General features: G+C 45.4%; 1 protein-coding gene across 2 annotated transcripts in view; it reads left to right on the top strand.

Annotated features, from left to right (window-relative positions):
- SOBP (sine oculis binding protein homolog) overlaps positions 1-19,414 on the top strand; it is a 120,709-nt gene that overhangs the window by 89,242 nt on the left and 12,053 nt on the right. For both annotated transcript variants that reach the window (XM_054196314.1, XM_054196313.1), the window contains one exon: positions 12,585-14,539. In XM_054196314.1, the coding sequence (XP_054052289.1) occupies positions 12,585-14,537 (1,953 nt within the window). In that variant the 3' untranslated portion in view covers positions 14,538-14,539. The remainder of the gene's footprint in view (positions 1-12,584; positions 14,540-19,414) is intronic.

The raw sequence follows: 19,414 nt of genomic DNA, 5'->3' as shown, positions 1-19,414 counted from the left end.
TATATAGATAGGTGGAAAACCCCGTATTTTGTTTTATATATATATATATATATGTTCCAAAGCACCCAGAGACTTCTATTCTGTAAGCTTCTGGCTTGTACTAGCGTAAATCAGAAGAAACAACATAAAAATCTGTGAGAGTTATGCCACTGTAAAATTGCATAGGTGAGAGGCAGAATTGGACTTAGAACCCTTCATTACAGGTAAATAAAGATTTCTCAAGGTTTCAGACTGCATTCCTACTTGCTATTCTATGGACTAATGATATCTCAAATCTGGATTACAGTAACATTCTCTAGACCCAGTAATATTGCATTTAAGTCTGAGTGATTTAATGGCTGTTCGATGGTGATTTTGGTCCAGGTGAAGTGGTGTTGGCCTCCAGCAATGCCTTAGGCTAAAAGCATCATGTGTTAGCAAAAAAACATTAACCTGCCCCTCAAACCTCCTTGTTATTACATTTATAGTCCTGTCAACCAACTTGCGAGCCTCTGGAAGCATAATGGAGGGGGTTTTATTGTTATTTTTATATTCTCTTGAATATTAAAGAGAAAATATATTGGAGAAAAAATACATATAAGATATTACTAGATATAAACTCTAGACAGAGGAGCCACATGGGTTATTTTCCATCTCACAATGTTACTTTGCTATATGACCAGAATAAAGTTTTGTTCAGAAAAAAAGGGTGAACATGTTTATTCAGGTACTGAATAAAAAAGTGAATTAATTAGAGAATATAAATCTTCATTTGGCTTCTGAAGTTACCTGCAGACTTGATAGCGTGAGATTGTCACGGGTGAAGATTTCTCATTTGGAGAGATCTTGGTAACTCAATAAGTGAGATACTATTTGAGGCTAGTAAAGTGCCCCTTTCCTCTTTTACTTTTAAGTTTTCCTGTGCTTAACAGCATCCGTAATTCTCAAAAGAATTTGATAGGAACATTTATAGTGTTAATTGCTCTCAATTTCCCTTTCTTTTCCTGATTGCTGGGGCTGGATGCAGGGAGTGCTGCACACAGGCTCTCTTTTCTCAGTGCACCGGTTGACAGCTGCTCTGCAGAAGAAACCTTCTGTGGCTGATGTTTAGTCCTGTTCTCCTGAGGAGCAGGGTCTCTGCAGGCTCTGCATAGGAGCGAGGAGCTCCTGGCGTGGCAGCTGTGCTGGCCCTCTCCTCTGTCCCCTGAAGAGGGGCTGGCAGTGGTTCTCAGCCTGGGCGCTGGGGAGTCCCCGCAGCTTGGGCACTCCTGGGATGGAGAAGCTGCTCTGCTGCCTGCTGTAGCTGAGCATGTGAAAATGTAAACTGTGCAGAAGGTTCTCCAAGGACACGGAGGTAAATGTCCCCATGAGGAAAGAAATGCATTTCCACTCTCTGAGGGAGAGGGAAGAGGGGGATTTCTGAGTTTGACCTTCCCCTGCTGCCCCAAAAAGATGGCAGGTATTGGACAACAATGGGCTACGAAGATGATTAGGGGACTAGAACATCTTTTAGGAGGAAAGGCTGAGGGATTTGGGTCTTTTTAGTCTGGAAAAAAGATGACTGAGGGAGGATCTTATCAATGCTTATAAATAGTTAAAGGGTGGGTGTCAGGAGGATGGGGTCAGGCTCTTTTCAGTGATGCCCAGTGACAGGACAAGAGGTAACAGGCACAAGCTTGAGCATAGGAAGGATGGAAGGAGGAACTTTGTTACTTTGAGGATGGCAGAGTGATGGAACAGGCTGCCCAGAGAGGTGGTGGAGTCTCCGTCTCTGGAGACATTCAGAACCCTCCTGAATGTGTTCCTGTGCAACCTGCTCTGGGTGACCCTGCTCTGGCAGGGGGGTTGGACTAGATGATCTCCAAGAGGTCCCTTCCAACCCCTATCATTCTGTGATTCTGTGACACTGTGAGGAAGTACTTCTAAGCCCCAGAAATGTTTTTCCAGCTGCTAGCTTTGTTTTCTTTCTTTTGGCTTCCTGAATATTCAAAACCGACAGTTCTTGTCCTGTTCTCAAGGTGTTTATGATACTTCTCGCTGCCAATACTTTGCACGGTTTTAGTAGAAGCAGTTTGAGGAGTTACATTCGTGTTATCTTTATGAAGAAGCGAAGCTCTCACTGTGGCACTAACAGCTTAAGGATCATAAAGCAAAACCTCCTGTTGTGGAAAGGCACGTACTGTAGTTCATTGAGATTCCCAGCTTCATCTACTTGCTGTAGTTCTTGCTTCTGGCTGCTCAGCTTTTCCCAGATCATATCCGGACCAAGAGAATTTGAGAATGCACATCATGGGAAGTCTTGGCCTGGAAATCAAGTGTCTGACCTCAAGGCGACCAATGCCCACATAACCTGAATCAAACTGCTTGCCTGACCAGCAAATATGTCTGTGGCACTGGTCTGCCAAGCTGGCTTCTCCCACTGCCACCCACGAGCTAAGGGCCATGAGGAGCATGATGCAGACACTCAGTTGACTCCACAGATCCCTACCTTCAAATTAGGCTCACGAGGAAGGAGGCTACAGACACAGTTGAACGGTCTCCTGTCAGACCAGGTTAAGTCTGGAAGAGGAATTGCCTCTTGGCCTTTTTGTGTGGGCACACCACCGTGCAAATGTTGGGCTACTGCTTGCAGATCTGCGGCAGCCATCTGATGAGCTTGTGGCTTGACAGGAGTTGGAGAGTTGAGCTTGGGACTCGATGGCTTGAGACGGTGTTTGCTCTGCCCCACAGTCTCTGGCGTGACATAGTTATGCTCGAAGGCCCATGGACTCACAGTGGGATGAGGTTTCTTGGGGCCTACATTACTCTTGGAAAGGGCATTACCCTTGGAAAGGCTTAGGGGATCTTCAGGCATTCCTGCAATGTGAGTCTTGGTGAGACAGGTTGTCTGTCCTGCTGAGGGCATGTAAACCCCCCAGCTCGCTCTCCCTCTTTTGCCCTCTTTCCATCTTCTGCATCATCTTAATTTTATTTAGGCCTTCTGTCATGGCTGGAGTGGTGGCCTTAGCCAGTACTGAAACAGCAGCACGGATGTGCCCTGTAATCAGCTCTCGTATGGTACATGTGTAAAAAACCCACATTGAGGATTTTAAGGTTTAAATGCTGTTATTGTCCCATTCTGTGTTATTTCAGCCAGGAAGGTTTCTGGGGAGAAGAACTTCCCTCTTGGCAAGCCCCACCTCACACTACATTCATTTTCCCTGAAGTTTCGCCCACCGTATTGTGGGCTTCACCAGTGGTTTCAGATCCAAAGTTCCTCCTGTGGTTTCAAAGCCTCAGACTGAAGTTGAAAACACGGAGCTCAGCTGTTTATATACAAAATCAAATATGTAGGCACCCTAACGGAACAAGACCCAACCTGGATTTCCACCGGGCATTAGCATAACTTATATTCATTGCTTTTGGCTGGGAACGTTAAAAAGCCCCACAACACAAAAGGAACGCAATGGCTTTGAAAAGACTATGTTTTAAATACCACAGATGACAACTGCAATGATTCAAAAAATGAAATCAATTTATCATTAGCCATTAATTACCAAATAGCTCTATTTTCTCCTTATGCTTCATGTAGCTTAGATTTTTGCATAATTAGGATGAAAAATGGAGACAGAGTGGGTCCTGCATTTAAATGACATAAAGTCAGTATTCGCTCCTCAGAAAACTGTGGTAAATTTTCAGGAGGACAAGAAGTTTAGGAGGGTTACGTCAGGGAAAGGAAAAGCAAGTAAGCAGGCAAGCTTTTGTCTCTTTTAAACAGAGAGAACTCATCACAGGACAGTTTTAAGTTGTAGGCAACTCCAGTGTTCTGTTTTGTCAACTGTTTTTGCACAAAGCTTTGTTTTCCTTCACACCTAGCATCGCTACGAGCTATACTGTAACCACATTCACAGTGTGTTAGAGCCTGCCTCGGGGTTCCTTCGCAGCAGGTTTCAGCTGGAATAATTTTTTTTGTTTGTTTTGGTTTTTTTTCTTCTTATAATAATCACTCCATTCAAGTGGAACAATCATTATAAAAAATTACCACTACCCATCTTGGGCAGAAAAATCCTGGAACAATAAATATGCTGGATGTCTTGCAATAAGCACATTGAAAATGGTGACTGAGGCTGGATAACTGCTTAGAGCCACGCTTTGGGTTATGCCTGTTACTAGTGTTGGTTGACATCTGGTAGTGAAAGAGCATCAATCCCCAATCATGGCAGCTGAGGCAGGGTCTTGGTTACAGTCGTCTTGAAAGTAGATGCTGTGAACTGCCCTCCCGCTTTGGGGACAGTCTGCATCCCTGCCAGGGACCCCCGGACCAAAGCCCCCCACCCCACAGGGCCAGCATGCAGTGGCTGCCGTGCTGGGTATGCAGACCCCCGTCCCTCCCAAGAAGAGGCCTGAACAGATTCAGGGTGGGCGTTTTGGGGGAGGATTTGGTAGGGAGATCCGGGACACTTTGGTGAACGACGGCGGGTTGGGTGGCTTCTGGCAAGGCTGTGTCCACTCCATCTTTTGACGCAGAGTGCTGGCAGCTGCATACCTTTTGTGATAACTCGACTAGTTGGGAAGAAACCACAACAGCATTAAGATAAGCAAAAAAGCCTTTAAATTATGAATTTCAGTTCCCTTATGCTGATTATCACTAACGTCTCAAAGGACCTTGTCATTTGTCATTGTCTCTTGGTGGGACATATTCCCCTCCTCTTTCTCAGTCCGACCCCATGCATCTGAGCAGAGCATGGCCGTGTCCTTCTGCAGATCTTCCCAATTGGCTCAGCTTTCCCAATCAGCACGGCAGGGTGCCTCCCTTGCCCTTCTTAATGTTCATCTTTTTTCTGAGTCAGAAAATGCTAAAAGGGAACTCCAGTTCCTTGGAACAATCTTTATGTCAAAGAAATGGCTGCGTGTTTGTGTGCTAACAGCTGAGCGGTGCCTTCCCCAGCTGAGCGGTGCCTTCCCAACCTGGCAGGGACTTTGCTTTCCCAGGGGCAGCTACGCGGGGGGATCCCCAGGAAGTGAGCAGGGCAGGGGGTGAAGAGTTACTTACAGACCTCCAAGTTTCTGTTTGCAAGAGGGGTTGGTCTGACCCAGAGCCCCACTGGGGCCATGGCTTCTCTGTGCTCACAAGCATTGAATATGTTAACACTTGAAGTACAGCTTTTGCCCCAAAGTTTCTCTGTTCTTGGTCATGAAACAGACTGTGGAGATGAGGATATGTCTGTGAGGGGATTTGTTTAGAAATTGCCATTACCTTTTAGGTGACCCACTCCAAAGAAGAGCCTTGGTGGTGGATAAATGGAGGAAAGAAGGGAGGGAGCAGGCAACTACATTGCCCAACAAGCTGGGGGAGCTGGTGAGGACAGCTGAGAAAGGTTTCACACTCCTTTGCCATTTAAAGATAGGCACATAGTCCTTCAGGACAAGAAGTTGTAGGTTTCTTTCCTTCTGATATACTGAATTTTCCCCTGCTGTTCTGCTGGGAGTGCTACACAGCCTTGTGAGGGGGCCCGGGTGGCAAGGGGCCTTGGTGTCCATGCCGTGATGGCCGGTGGGTGAACTGCAAAGGGTCTGACTGAGCTGTGTGTAAGAGCACTAGTTGTGACTCATTTGGCTGTTTACTAGAAACCTCTGTTATGTGCATTTCAAGCCACTTCCTAATTTCTAGATTGCTGTCGCGTCCAATGTTTGGCAGGCTTCAAAAAACTTGAGCCTTTGCTGAAAAATATATGGCTGGTGTGTCAGGTTCTCGCTTGGCTTCAAGGCAGGAGCCTGTGCAGGGGGAGGGGGATTGTCTCCTCGCCTTGTGGCTTTTGGGATGGGTTGGGAGCCTCTGCCTTCACGCCTCACACATCCTGAGGGGGTGGCAGGGTTGGAAACTGCAGGGAAGGGCCTGGGACACAGTCTGGGATAAAAGAAAAGGCAACCAGGCCAGAATGGGATATAGGAAATGTGCAGTGGCGTCGGTGAAGCCAGAACATGCCTAAGTGTGCATGAAGAGACAGCAGTTGGATACCACAGTGGGAAAAGGGAGTAGAAACTACTCAGCAAAGTTGAATCCATGGATTTTATGCCAGGGAGCAAGGCTTTGATAGTCTTCAGTCCCATGTTTCGGCATCTTTTTTTCAGCCTCTCCTCATCTAAGGAGAGGCTGAGGGAACTGGGCACGTTTAGTTTGGAGAAGAGGAGGCTGAGGGGAGACCTCATTGCCCTCTACAACTACGTGAAAGGAGGTTGTAGAGAGATGGGTGTTGGCCTCTTTTCCCAGGCGAATAATGACAGGACCAGAGGAAATGGTCTGAAGCTGCGGCAGGGGAGGTTTAGATTAGATATTGGGAAGAATTACTTTACTGAAAGAGTGGTCAGGCACGGGAACAGCCTGCCCAGGGAGGTGGTTGAGTCACCATCCCTAGAGTTGTTTAAGAAACGTCTAGATATGGCACTTCAGGGCATGCTCTGAAGGGCAGAGGTGGTAGGGGTGTTTGTGTGTGTGTATGGTTGGACTCAATGATCTCAAAGGTCCTTTCCAACCATGAAGATTCAATGATTATTCTATGATTCTGTGATCTTTGATAAGAGCCTGGTCCTCAGGATGTGATGCAGCCCTCCCTTGTGCAATGTGTCCCACACCAGCGTTCTCCTGAGCAAGGAGAACGTTAGTCACCCTCTGGTTCTGAAGAAGCTGAAAAGGGACTGTCTTTACCCTAGTGACCCCTTTCTGTCCTCTCGCTAAGCTTTACCAGGGAGCTGATACTAGTCCAAAGTGCTGTGTATAAGGCACAGGCTCTCGTTCATCGCAGCGGTGGTGTTTGCACGTTACGCGTTCCTGCTTTCTCTCACGCTGATGTAAATATGTCCACAGACGGATTTTAGCAAATGTATTTCTTAATGAAGTAGTGTCTGGTACGAGATTGTAATTCAGAGGTTAGTGGTGGACTGCACTAATGGATGAACTTTGTGCCTGCAGTTGACAGCCGATTAAAGTATTAATTACCCTGTGCCTAAAGTCTGAGCGTGGCCCTTTTAAGCGCAGCAGGATGCCTGTGTTGTGCCTGTGGGGCAACCTTGTGGCCACGTCTGGATTCTGCTTTGGACGTTTCTATCAAAATAAAGATACGGATGCCAATGGGAATGGCTCTTTCCCCCCTCTTTGTATTAGAGAAATCTGAGCGTTACAGGATCCCTCGGTCCTGGCTTCCTCGGTGTTCCCATATCGGGTGCGAGTAGTGTTTCTGCTGATGCGGTGTCTTCTGAGTCGTCTCCTGGTGTAGATTGCTGTGTGTTTCACAGGAAAGCGGATGAATGATATCAAGTCATTGAGCTTATAAGTAGCACACTGGCAACCCGCCACTAAAATATAAATACATTAAACGTACTGAAGGAAATGTTCATTCTGTTGTTTAGCGTTGGACATGCCCCAGTTAGGTAAATTTAATCTTCTCGAGGGTTGTTGCGTTACAGCTGAATGAGATAGGCAGTTATCTTATTACTGATCATTCTGTCATTCAGGGTTTGTGTTCTGGTATTTGCGGTGTGGCGTGTGCTTGCCCCAGAGCGTTTCGAGGAGTATTTTCCAAGGGAGATGAAGGTGCATAGGGGATCTGTTAGCACCTTGCAAGGTCGGACCCTTTATCTCAGAAATGTTCACGCTCCTTGTCAGTCACACCACTACCGGTCCCACCTCCTTTTTGGGTAGGAACGTACAAAATGGTCACTTTGCCTATGTTTGGTAGGAAATGTCTGAAACGCAGCCTCGCGGCATTTATTTTCTTCCCGTGTATTCCTTTTGCGAACTTGTGCTGTGGGATTTTCTGCTGCAGTTCCTTCCAAAACCCCTGTCCATGCCTCTGCTCCTGTTGAGGTCAGGGGCAAGGCTCCTGTCAACTCCCGGGTGAGCGGAGGCCAGCGTTGAGCATCGGACCCAAAGCCGATTGATTGCATTAAAGAGGAGTCTCTCCATTGTTTTCCACGGGCGCTGGGTCAGACCCTCCCGACGTGACCCTGCAGCATTAACTCTCGTGCCTAATCCCGATGAAAGCTGGGGACCTACTCCTGTGCGTAAGCACTACCAAATCCATTGCGCAGCGCTAACAAGCACTCTGACACGGTTTAGCTCTTCTCTTGGTTGTACGGTGAAGGGAAAGGATGAGGCAGGAAAAGGGAAGCAGAAGGAATAAATGAACGGAGAGATTTTGAGCTGGTTATGAAGAATGGCGATGTTCTGGACGCAACGCAAGTACTTAAAAAAATAAGACATTGGCTGTGTGTTTTACAGATAAGAAAATGTTATTTTATTGAACGGAAAGATATATATGTTTCACCTATCACATCTGAACTAATCAGTGTAGGCTTTTAGAATAAGTCTGTAATTACTCTGAGCACGTCATTAGTTAGATGTAAAATGAATGATATTGCTCCGTTTTATTACCTCTAGTGATATAGCCATTTGTATCATAAATTCATTGACCTCATCTTAAATGATCAATCCTGTAAGACAGACTTGATTCATTAATTCTTAAGTGACATTTTTTCTCCTCCAGTAATTTCCTCCTCATCTTAGGGACTGTTTTTCTACCTTTTAGTATGGTATTGTAAGGTGTCATATTACCTGCGTATGACATGCAGGTTTTATGCTTTTATCTTAAATAAGCAGCATAGACTGATTGCTTAGATAGATAGGTCGGTAGATGGATAGAAAGAAAGAAAGAAAGAAAGAAGGAAAGAAAGAAGGAAAGAAAGAAAGAAGGAAAGAAAGAAAGAAAGAAAGAAGGAAAGAAAGAAGGAAAGAAAGAAGGAAGGAAAGAAAGAAAGAAAGAAGGAAAGAAAGAAGGAAAGAAAGAAGGAAGGAAAGAAAGAAGGAAAGAAGGAAGGAAAGAAAGAAGGAAAGAAGGAAAGAAGGAAGGAAGGAAGGAAGGAAGGAAGGAAGGAAGGAAGGAAGGAAGGAAGGAAAGAAAGAAAGAAAGAAAGAAAGAAAGAAAGAAAGAAAGAAAGAAAGAAAGAAAGAAAGAAAGAAAGAAAGAAAGAAAGAAAGAAAGAAAGAAAGAAAGAAAGGAAGAAAGAAGAAACACATGGCTGTAGTAGATAGACATTTCTCACTGACGTGAACTTCAACACTTTGAGATGTAGCATAAAATCAATGAGACAATTATTAGATATTTGGTCCATCCAGGATGTTCAGAGGAACAGAATCACTGCCTTTAATTTCTGTGGCTTTAATTAATTTTAGTGATAAAATATACAGAACGGTTTGTAATTAATATGTGAGTGAGGCAGGCAGACTTCAGAGTTTCTTGTACCTCAGTGAATTATTGAAAACAGGAGAAATCAGTAGAGAATTTCTAAGCAGGATTTCTAAATCTTTTACCGAGGAAAATATTTGTTTAGCTAGGGGTGACATAGGAGCCCACTTGAGATAAACAAATCAATACAGCAATAAAACACTGAATTATTTCAGTGAATTTTTCAACTGATGACTAATAAAATTAAACTATTAGAAATTATTAGAAAAGGTTCCACAACTTTTTGGGGGTCTTTATTTTTCTTTCAGTCACTTTAATTAAAGTCACTGAAGGGTCTCTTCCTAGAAAGATAAGGAGGCTGAGTTTACTCTCTCGTATTTCTCAGATGCTTCTTTGGCAGCAGGCTTACAAGCTCGTCTGCTTCCTTTGCCCCAAAGGACGGGCAAGCCTTAGCTGCACCATCCCAGGTCTAAATCGGGGAAGCAGCTGCATCTGGAGTCCTGCCCCATCCTTTACAGCAGCCACCTCCAGGATCGGTCCCCTCCTCGTCTTTCCCCTGCAAGCAGACACTGTTTTGGTGGGTGATGGGCCAGGGTGGGCTTCATCCTTCCCCGAGCCTTCCTCGGGAGCCAGCTGAGAGCTCCTGGTACCTCTTTGTGCATCCCTTGGGGTACATGTGGAGACTCCCTGCCTCTTTGCACAGCCCTTGGGGCAAGAGCATACCCTGCAAGTGGCAGAAGGAGCACAGTGGTTTACATCCTGGTTCCATACAAGCAAAAAGGTAGCATTTTGTGGCTACAGCAGTGAGCTCCGGATCAAAAATGACTTTAAGGTGAATTGAGCAGCTTTAGTCAGTTAAATAGTAGCTTATTAACTCACGGTATAGACTCACAAATTCCCCTTTTGTCTGCTTGGAAAACAGTGGCAAGTCAGAAAATTTCAGGAGGCCAGTTATAAGGTGTTTCCATCAGATCACCCTGTGTTGACTCGCCAGGTGGGTGGCCAAACCCCTACCCATGCCAAATACCCGAGATGGTTCAGTGCCCACTGCTGCGTGTTTGCACTATTTGCGGCGAGGGGTTGCCCAGCGCCGGTGCTGTCTGCCATGGCCACTGACTGAGCTCTCCTGCGGGGAGCAGAGGGAGAGATGATGCCTGGTAAAAGCCGGGGGCCCATGGAAGTGGGTGTGCCCCCACTTTGCCTCCTTCCATGTGCTTCTGCTTCCCAGCTGCCCTGCACCTTGGGGGGGATGCATTTGCCATAGCAGTGGAGGCATTTATCTCGACTCTTCTGTGTGTTCAACAGACTTTTTGTCCGTGTTTTTTTTGGAGTGATACATCGTCAGCGTGCGTTCAATGCAGAGCTGGCCCTGTTTGCAATGCACCAGGAAATTTTCTTCCTTGCATGGGGCATCGTGCTGGAAATATGCCCGTCCTAATGCCACATGCGTCGAGCAGCACCAGCACCCCCTCTGCTTTATCTCACGTGGCGTTGCGTCCGTGTGCCCAAGCTAAAAATCTGGGCCCTGCATTCCCAAACTTCAGGGGTGACTTAATAGTTGCTGCTTCTCAAGTAATTATTTAGTTTGATTTAAAAGTTGGGGTGAAAACTTCGTGGCAGAGGGAGGGAGTGTGTGTGTGTGAGTGTGTGAATGGGGTGGGGAGGCAGGAGAGGGAGGCAAATAGCAACCTGCCTAGATAACCAAAAGGTTGCAGAGCTAAAATAAACAGGCTAATAGCCATAGCATAGAGGGGGTGTGGGTATGTATATGTGTGTATATATGTATTAAATATATATTACTGAAAACTCAAAAATGTCACCACTGTTTATATTAAAGGAAAGCTGAGAGTTAAATGAGATGGGTAATCAGATGCCCGACATATGTTGTTTGGAATTGTTTATATGGCCAATAGTTATTAAAATTAATTATCCTTTTAATACAGTCTTTTCACAATCATATTCTTTTTTTTTTCTCTTTTTTTTTTTTTTGTACAAAAGATATAGTCATTTCAAAACAACCTAATACAGACTATTCAGAAAAGGCAGAACAAACAATACCGGGATGTATTCTGACACGGTCATAGGCTCAACATGCTGATAGAAAGCACCAAAAATCTCTGTCAACGGAGTATTTTGAGAACTAATGTAAATGACAAAAATGGGTTTTTTGTGTGTGTAAAATTCTGTCAAAAAAGTAAGGCACTGAAAAATCTGACATCTGTTTATCTGTTTATAGCTATGGCAAGATTACTCATATTAATTCTTGTTTAAAATGCCATATGAAGGAAAGGCATTTGTGCAAACAAGAGTCATATTTGAATTGTAGATCATGTCTTCACCATCTGTGAGAGCTGTTGGTGTTGCAAAATTAATGTGTTAATGAAATCACAATAATTTCTCTGAAGTAATGGATTCTGAAGCCTAGAATGACTATTTTTTGAACTTTGATGTCTAGTGGTTTACAACTGGGAAAACCTTTCACAGCTTAATTAGTTCTGCAGCCTTACTTTAAAAAAAAATGGCTATGCCTCCGCCACACCAATAGCAACACAGAAATGGATTAAACGGAAAGCAGAGAAACAAAACAAAAATGAGCCTGCAACGCTTACTTTTTGCCATAGTGTTTGAAAAGTTGCTAAATAGGCCCTTGCTTGCCAAGAAGTTTTACTCAGCGACTCGTACACAAGAGTGGGCAAGCAGCTCAGCAAATAATTCCAGCTTGCCGAAATATCACAAAATTGGGACTATTCGAACCTCACACAAATGTCCCGACCATTTCCAAGTTTCTCCTTGGAATGAAGGGCAAAGGGTGAATGATGCTTTTTGCTTCATGATGCCATTTCAAAATACCACACCCTTTCCAACTTACTCCTTGGTACTCTTAATAGAATACAAAATGTTGCAGTGTGCTGTAGTTTAGCAGAAATTATTTGCATTCATTTCCAGCAACTTTCTGAGTCCTTTTCCAGTTATCATACTCCTTGTGTAGCGTGGCACCTCAGATGGTACAGGTGTGCTTAGGTTACCCCTGAAAAGTAATCACAGCCATGCTCATATGGATTTTGTATACTTACATATACTTACATACAAGAGTTTATGCCAGTTGAGGATTCTTCTCTGTGGTATGGGTTTAAGATATATATATAAAATGTACTGTATAAGGTAGAATTGAGGTCATGGGAGCCAAAAAAGGGAGTGGCATTCAATTCACCAATATTTTGGAGCAAAAAAAGCATAGTTTTCACAAACGTAACTATTTTTTTTTTTTTGTGCTAGAAAAACAATGTGAATATTTAGAAAGCAACTAAAAAATTACTTTTGAAATAACACTATGAAGAGAAGATTGCTTTTCTTACCTGATTTGATTTTATTACTGTGTTGTAGGTATGTGACTGGTGTAAGCACATAAGACACACAAAAGAGTATCTGGATTTTGGGGACGGGGAAAGAAGGCTTCAGTTCTGCAGTGCAAAATGTCTCAATCAGTACAAAATGGACATTTTCTACAAAGAGACACAGGCCAATCTTCCAGCTGGACTGTGCAGTACATTACATCCTCCAGTTGAAAATAAAGCAGAAGGCACTGGGGTGCAGCTGCTGACTCCAGATTCTTGGAATATACCGCTAGCAGATGCTCGGAGAAAAGCCCCATCCCCAGCGTCTGCAGCTGGCCAAATTCAAGGTCCTGGACCATCAGCGTCTACCACTGCCTCTCCGTCTGACACTGCCAACTGCTCTGTCACTAAAATCCCCACACCAGTTCCCAAACCTATTCCCATCAGTGAGAATCCAAATATTCCACCAGTTTCTGTCCAGCCACCTGCTAGCATTGTGCCTCCAATTGGTGTCCCACCTCGCAGTCCTCCCATGGTGATGACAAACCGTGGGCCAGTTCCTCTGCCCATATTCATGGAACAGCAAATTATGCAGCAAATTCGTCCACCATTTATTCGTGGGCCGCCTCACCATGCCTCAAATCCTAACAGCCCTCTGTCAAATCCAATGATCCCTGGAATCGGTCCCCCACCAGGTGGTCCCAGAAATATGGGTCCCACCTCCAGCCCCATGCACAGACCGATGCTTTCCCCTCATATCCATCCCCCCACAACACCTACCATGCCTGGGAATCCTCCAGGCTTGTTGCCGCCTCCCCCTCCTGGAGCTCCTTTGCCCAGTCTTCCCTTTCCCCCTGTCAGCATGATGCCAAATGGTCCTATGCCTATGCCACAGATGATGAACTTTGGATTGCCATCCCTTGCCCCGCTGGTGCCACCCCCAACTCTACTAGTGCCATATCCCGTCATTGTCCCTTTGCCTGTCCCCATCCCCATTCCCATCCCCATTCCTCACATCAATGACTCCAAACCCCCCAATGGCTTCTCCAGCAACGGCGAAAGCTTCATTCCGAGTACCTCCAGCGAGACACCTGGGGCAAAGCCAACCAATAGCTCTTCATCCCCTCGAGAGTCAAAGCAAGGATCATCTAAATCCTCTGACTCCTCACCGAGCTGCTCAGGCCAGTCCCTAAATCAAACTCAAGTGCTTCAGGAGCACAGTAAAAATGAAGTTGTTGACTTGACTGTCAGACCTAGTAGTCCAGTGAACAGTAAATTTGGTTTCCCCAGTGTGCTGCAGGGTCCACAGGACGGTGTGATAGACCTAACAGTAGGCCACCGGTCTAGGCTGCACAATGTTATCCACAGGGCTTTACACGGCCCGGTGAAAGTTGAACGTGAACCTAACAGTGTTGTAAATTTGGCTTTTGGTAGCTCAGACAAAAGGAACTGCAGCGACTGCAGGGACAACTGCAGCCCAGTTGACTCAAAAACGTTACCGTGCAGTGACGGAGCTCACTGCTGTCCTGTCTCCTTGCCCTCCGGCACGCCGGGACTGGAAGCTGGTGCAGCGGTGTGCAACGTCATTGTGAATGGCACGAAGAGCACGGAGGGTTCCAAGAACCCGGAGCCGCCCCAGGAGCCGAAAAAGCCCCAGCCCCCAGAGGAGCTGGCGGTGAGCGAGCTGGAGTCTGTTAAGGAGAACAACTGCGCATCAAACTGCCACCTGGAGGGAGATGCTGGCAAGAAGAGCGGGGAAGAGCCCCTTGCTGGGGGAGACAAACAGGACCCGAACCTTAACAATCCAGCAGACGAGGACCATGCGTATGCTTTGCGGATGCTGCCTAAGACGGGTTGCGTGATCCAGCCTGTGCCAAAACCAGCAGAAAAGACTGCTATCGCGCCGTGCATTATCTCAACGCCAATACTCAGCACAGGGCCAGAGGATCTGGAGCCACCATTGAAAAGGAGGTGTCTCCGAATTCGAAATCAGAATAAGTAAAGGTTTGTGTAATCACTACTGCCTTCTGTGTGAGTAGAATGAGTATTTTCAGGTATGAGATCAAACCCGCGTGGACGTGGCCTTTGTGAAACAAGATACAGGTCCCGATTTATCAGCACTTTCAGAAAACTATTGGTATTTATGTTTTAATATTGTTCTTTGTGTTGTATTGCATCTGTACTTGTCAGTACTCCATCCATCAGCAGCCTCATTACACTTTTGCTCACAGAACATTTCGTGATGGTGCTGGCTGTGAAATTATTGTGTTGTGTATGTCAAAGTCAGTGGTTTTCTGCCTAGGATATGGTTTAGGTCTGGGCCATTAATCTGCTTACTTATTCCAGCTGAGTTACACAGCAACTCAAGCCTTCATGATGATGATTGAAATTGCCCTACAGCATAGCACAGAGCAGGATGACCCAGCTGCTTCCCGCTAGCTCAAATCCAATTGACTTACCAAATGGTCATCTCCAACCATCTTACTTTGGTTTGCCTCCAGACCACACCCTGGCTTTCAGCCGGGCTGTTCTCCGGGGAGCTAACCCCCTCTCCCTGAGCTTTCCTTCCTCGGGTATTGGTGCTTAGGGACTGCCTGCTGTAGCTTGTCTCAGCAAGACCTGTGCCATGGGGCTTTACTCTCACCCAAGGTACCTGCTTTTGGTGCAAGTCTCCCACCTTAGTAAAGCAGCTGAGGTTTCCCCCAGCCCTGCAGTTGTTATATGTGTGTGGTTCCTGGTGGGGCTGCAAAGCAAGGCAGAGATATGGGTAAGTCCACCAACAACTGTGGCTTATCCAAGGACTATGCTCCAGAGGCAGAGCACCCCCCCACCTTCATTCCCTATTCCCAGCCTACTGAGTCCCTCTGATAAAACAGCACCTTTCTAAAACTGTTAGTTTAATGTATGTCTGTTACTTCAAACCTGCGAGCAAGAAACAAATGTAATTGCATTTGTTTAGATTCACAAGCGTGGAGAGCTTCTTTCAGGAAAAGGGAAAATGGTGGGTGTTGCAAGAAATCTGTTCAGCAGTAAAATACTGACGGTTTGCTGGATGTGGCTTGATGACATGCCAGATTTCATTACAATCCGTGGAATATTCTGTAGCCTCCAGTAAATCCCTGTCCCTGGTAGCACAAATAGGGACTGCAGCAGTGCAATACGAATATTGCCTTGAAGGGCTTGGCACCTATAATCGTAGACAGCAGCGCAGGCTGTGGAATCTGGGCCATTGCAACATCTCCCTGCTCCATCAGTGCGGGATAATTGCACCATCAAAGATACCGAAGTATATAGTCAGGACTCCCTTTTTATTTGTTAATGCCGCGTTCCCGGTGTTGGCTGCAGTGCCGGAAACGTTGCTTCCCTTGATCACAAACAGTATTTATTTACTTTCTTCAGTGGAACAGAACCATTATTCTTTGCTCTTGGCATGTGCTGACACATTTAAAAGATACATTCCTAAGAACAGAGCACAACTATGACTTTCTTGGACTAATAACCAACATATACAATAACTCAGAAGTCAAGTGAATATTTAAAATCTTTACGCACTTCTAGGCTCCGCTAGCGGGGATCCCCCTACCCACCGTGATGGACTGTATGTCCTTCTCAGCAGCAAGATCTTTATTGCAAACCCCAGTGTGCCACTTTTGGAGCTTGAAAGATTGTCTCTTCATAAATGTACGCATGCTTTTACCTAGGGGTCACGATTTGACCTAGTGAGAAGGCCACTATTTGATTGTATCCCTTTTATTTAATTCTAGGAGAGCCGAAGTTAACCCATCCTTTCCCACCTTTCTCAGTCTCCCCATAGCTGTGGTTTGTTTCAAGCCAGCGCTGAGACCTGCACATCTGTGTGCTGACACTGTAGTCAAAGACAGGCTGGTTCTTAACATCTATTTATGCCTGCCCAGACCATCCAGGCTGCGGTAATGCCACCTTTCCAAGGTCCCGACCCCAAGAAGGGTTTAGCATTGTCCAGAGCCAAAGCCTTAAAACTCAGAGAGAGTTTTGGCCTCACTGAATTGTGTGGTTTTGCCTGTTGACATGATTATCCATGACATCACTTCACAGATAGTATTTGACAGAGAAAGTGGGCAAACTGAACAAGCTGCCTTGAAAAGACAAGAAGGGTGCTTTATCACTCGGTTATTGTCCTCAGCTCTTTGTATTCTCTAAATGTCAATAATTGCCACTGTGGTTATCCTCAGGAGTAACCATTTTCCCATTCACCAAGAGTTTTATATATTCCTTTGTCTCAGCGTAAGGGTTGTCTTACAGGAATGTTTTCAGGTTGCGAGGCAAGATTAATCTGACCCAATATAGACATCTGGAATGAAGACACAGCTGAGCTAATTGTCTAAACTCTCTTTAAAATCAACCTAGAGAAGCAGGCACTTCAGAGAGACAGCTGAGCTCATTCCGAAGTCGACGACTGAGACAGCTCGGACGAATTGTGCCCTAGGAGTGCCTATTTCTCCCTGCTGTGAAGGAAACTTAGGGTGACTGGCACAGACATAGATGTCCCCATAGAGACTGGAAGTTAAAAAGCCCACCCTATGTGTTTGCTGTGCCTCTAGGGTTTGTGCAATCGCAGAGCGTGGCATGGTGATGGTTATTAGTCAGTCTGTGTTCATCCCCTCCTTTCTCCACAAAAAGAAATGAAGTAGCCTCCATGCAGAAGAGATATGACACCAGGATCCTTGTGTGCTTCAAGGGAAAGAGGATACCCAAAGTACTCTGCAGAAATAAACAGTGTGATAACCGTTTCATTCCAGTGGGTACCTCAGTGAAACGCGGGTGGGTTTTGAGCCTCTCAAGGCACACACAAGTGATTTGTGCAGCTCTGATGATTGATTTGTGGCGAGGACTCTTTGGTTTCATGCAGAGCCCTCCTTTCACTAGTGCTGGTAGTAGCCAATCCAGGGGAGCAGGGGGGCTGCTTAGATTTCTGGCCTCCCAGCAGTCTGTCTGTGAAGGCTGCACAGGGCTCAGAGCCTGCCCGTGTCTGTAAAGAGGGGGCGAGCAGGGGGGCAGAGCATTGGTGCAGCCCCTGATGCCGCAGCCCTGACCTCTGCCATGCCCATGAGTTCCTCCTGCCCAGGCCTAGGGAAGGGCAGAGGTAAAAATCTGCTCCTTCCCCTTTCTGGTTGCAGGGAGGCCCCTCATGAGAGACTCCCAACCTCATAGAAATTCTACTGAAATACAAAGAGGATAGGAGCTGCACTAATAACTGTGTTGATTTGGGCCCTTGGAGGTTTATGTTGATTGCACTGGCCATGCTAACCCTGGAGAAGAAAGAGTCCAGAGAATTGTCTTTTTCTCTCTTGCTCCCCACCTACCCTAATTGGAAAATCTGAGCATACTGCCCTAATGTGCAACTTTTCCTGGATTTTGTTTCCCATCATATTGTATGAAAAGAAGGAAATTAGCCAAATATTTTTACGCTAGAGTTCTGGAGAGACAGATTGAATTCATGTAATAGCAACATGGACTCTCTAAAAAGGAATCAATGCAAGCGTGACCTTTTCGGGCAAGTCGTCAAACTCTGGATTATTTAATGTACCAATTACTTGATTATTGGAAGTGCTAATCAGCAACATAATCCTTGATGTTAAAGTTTAGTCTCTGCATCAGGATGTGGACTGTCAAGCTCTCCTAGCTTGATGCAATTCGAAGAACCAGCATAAGATGTCTCGGTGCCAAAGTCCTACTATGATAACGGAATGAGGCTAGGAAGAATATGCTGTTGAGTGTTATTTTTTCAAGTTTGAGCAACACGAGTTTCTAAAATTAGCAGTGTTAGTGTTGCCTGCCTACATGCTTTACATCCAGGCGGGATCAGTTTTAACCCTCCAGTTTTGGTGTCAAGGTTTCCTAAAGCAAATAAATGGGAACACTAAGGTCTGCTTGGATTTAACATGATAGTTATGGTAAACTAAATTAGAAAATTAAGTGGCACACGCTAAACTAACAACTAGCTACTGTGTGTGTGTCTCTGTGTGTGTATATTGGGGGCAGAGGGGATTTTTTCTGCTTATGTCAGCAGAATTTCTCCCAGAAGTAATGGAAATAGTAGGAGTATGGCCACCTACAGAGCCAACCCCTATGTCCTGGGGTCAGCATCTGCTGAGTTATAAGCCCAAACCTCCAGCTGTCTAGTCCATACATTGTAGTCGTAAAAATATACAACATCCAGTTCAGAGCAGAAGTAATATGTATCCCACTGTGAGCTCCCCTGCCCATAATGGTCCGGCACAAGATTTCCTTCTCTGGTCAGGATTCCTGAGGCAATGGGCATAGCTATTAACCTCCCTTTCTGCCTTAAGAGTTTTTATCGCTCCCCTGTCACTGTAGCGTCTATGTACCAGTATCTTACCCTACCCTCCTCACTCTGATCAAGATAGAATTTGACCTTAAAGGTATACTGGAAAACAAATTTTATAGATTTAAACACATTTTTATGCTAATCATCTTCACTGACACAGTACTATGGGCCAGAGCCTTACCTAATTTTACTGGATGTAGGGCCACTGGTGCTAAACTAATTTAAATCAGCAGAGTAATTGGACTCATACACTTAACACCTACTCTTCTGCTTCAGAAGTTTTCCTTCACCTGGCTTCTTATGAGCCTACAGAAATTTTCCATTTATCCGAAGGGGGAGAGGAGAGACTGTTAACACCACAAAGTCTTAAACACATTTGCTTGGAACTGAAGCTTTGCCCTTGAGAGCTGCCTGGCTGTAGCAGTGTGATCTTACATTTCAGAATTGCCTGTGTAGCTTCTCAGATATATTAAATCAGAAAAAGGATTTCCCAGGAAAAAAAAAAGGAGGGGGGGGGGGGAAGTGGTTCTCAAAATGGTGAAGTATAAAAT

This window comes from Rissa tridactyla, chromosome 3, assembly GCF_028500815.1.
Source record: "Rissa tridactyla isolate bRisTri1 chromosome 3, bRisTri1.patW.cur.20221130, whole genome shotgun sequence".
Taxonomy (NCBI): domain Eukaryota; kingdom Metazoa; phylum Chordata; class Aves; order Charadriiformes; family Laridae; genus Rissa; species Rissa tridactyla.
Note: the sequence above shows the minus strand (reverse complement) of the source record. Positions and strands in the feature narration are given on the sequence as shown.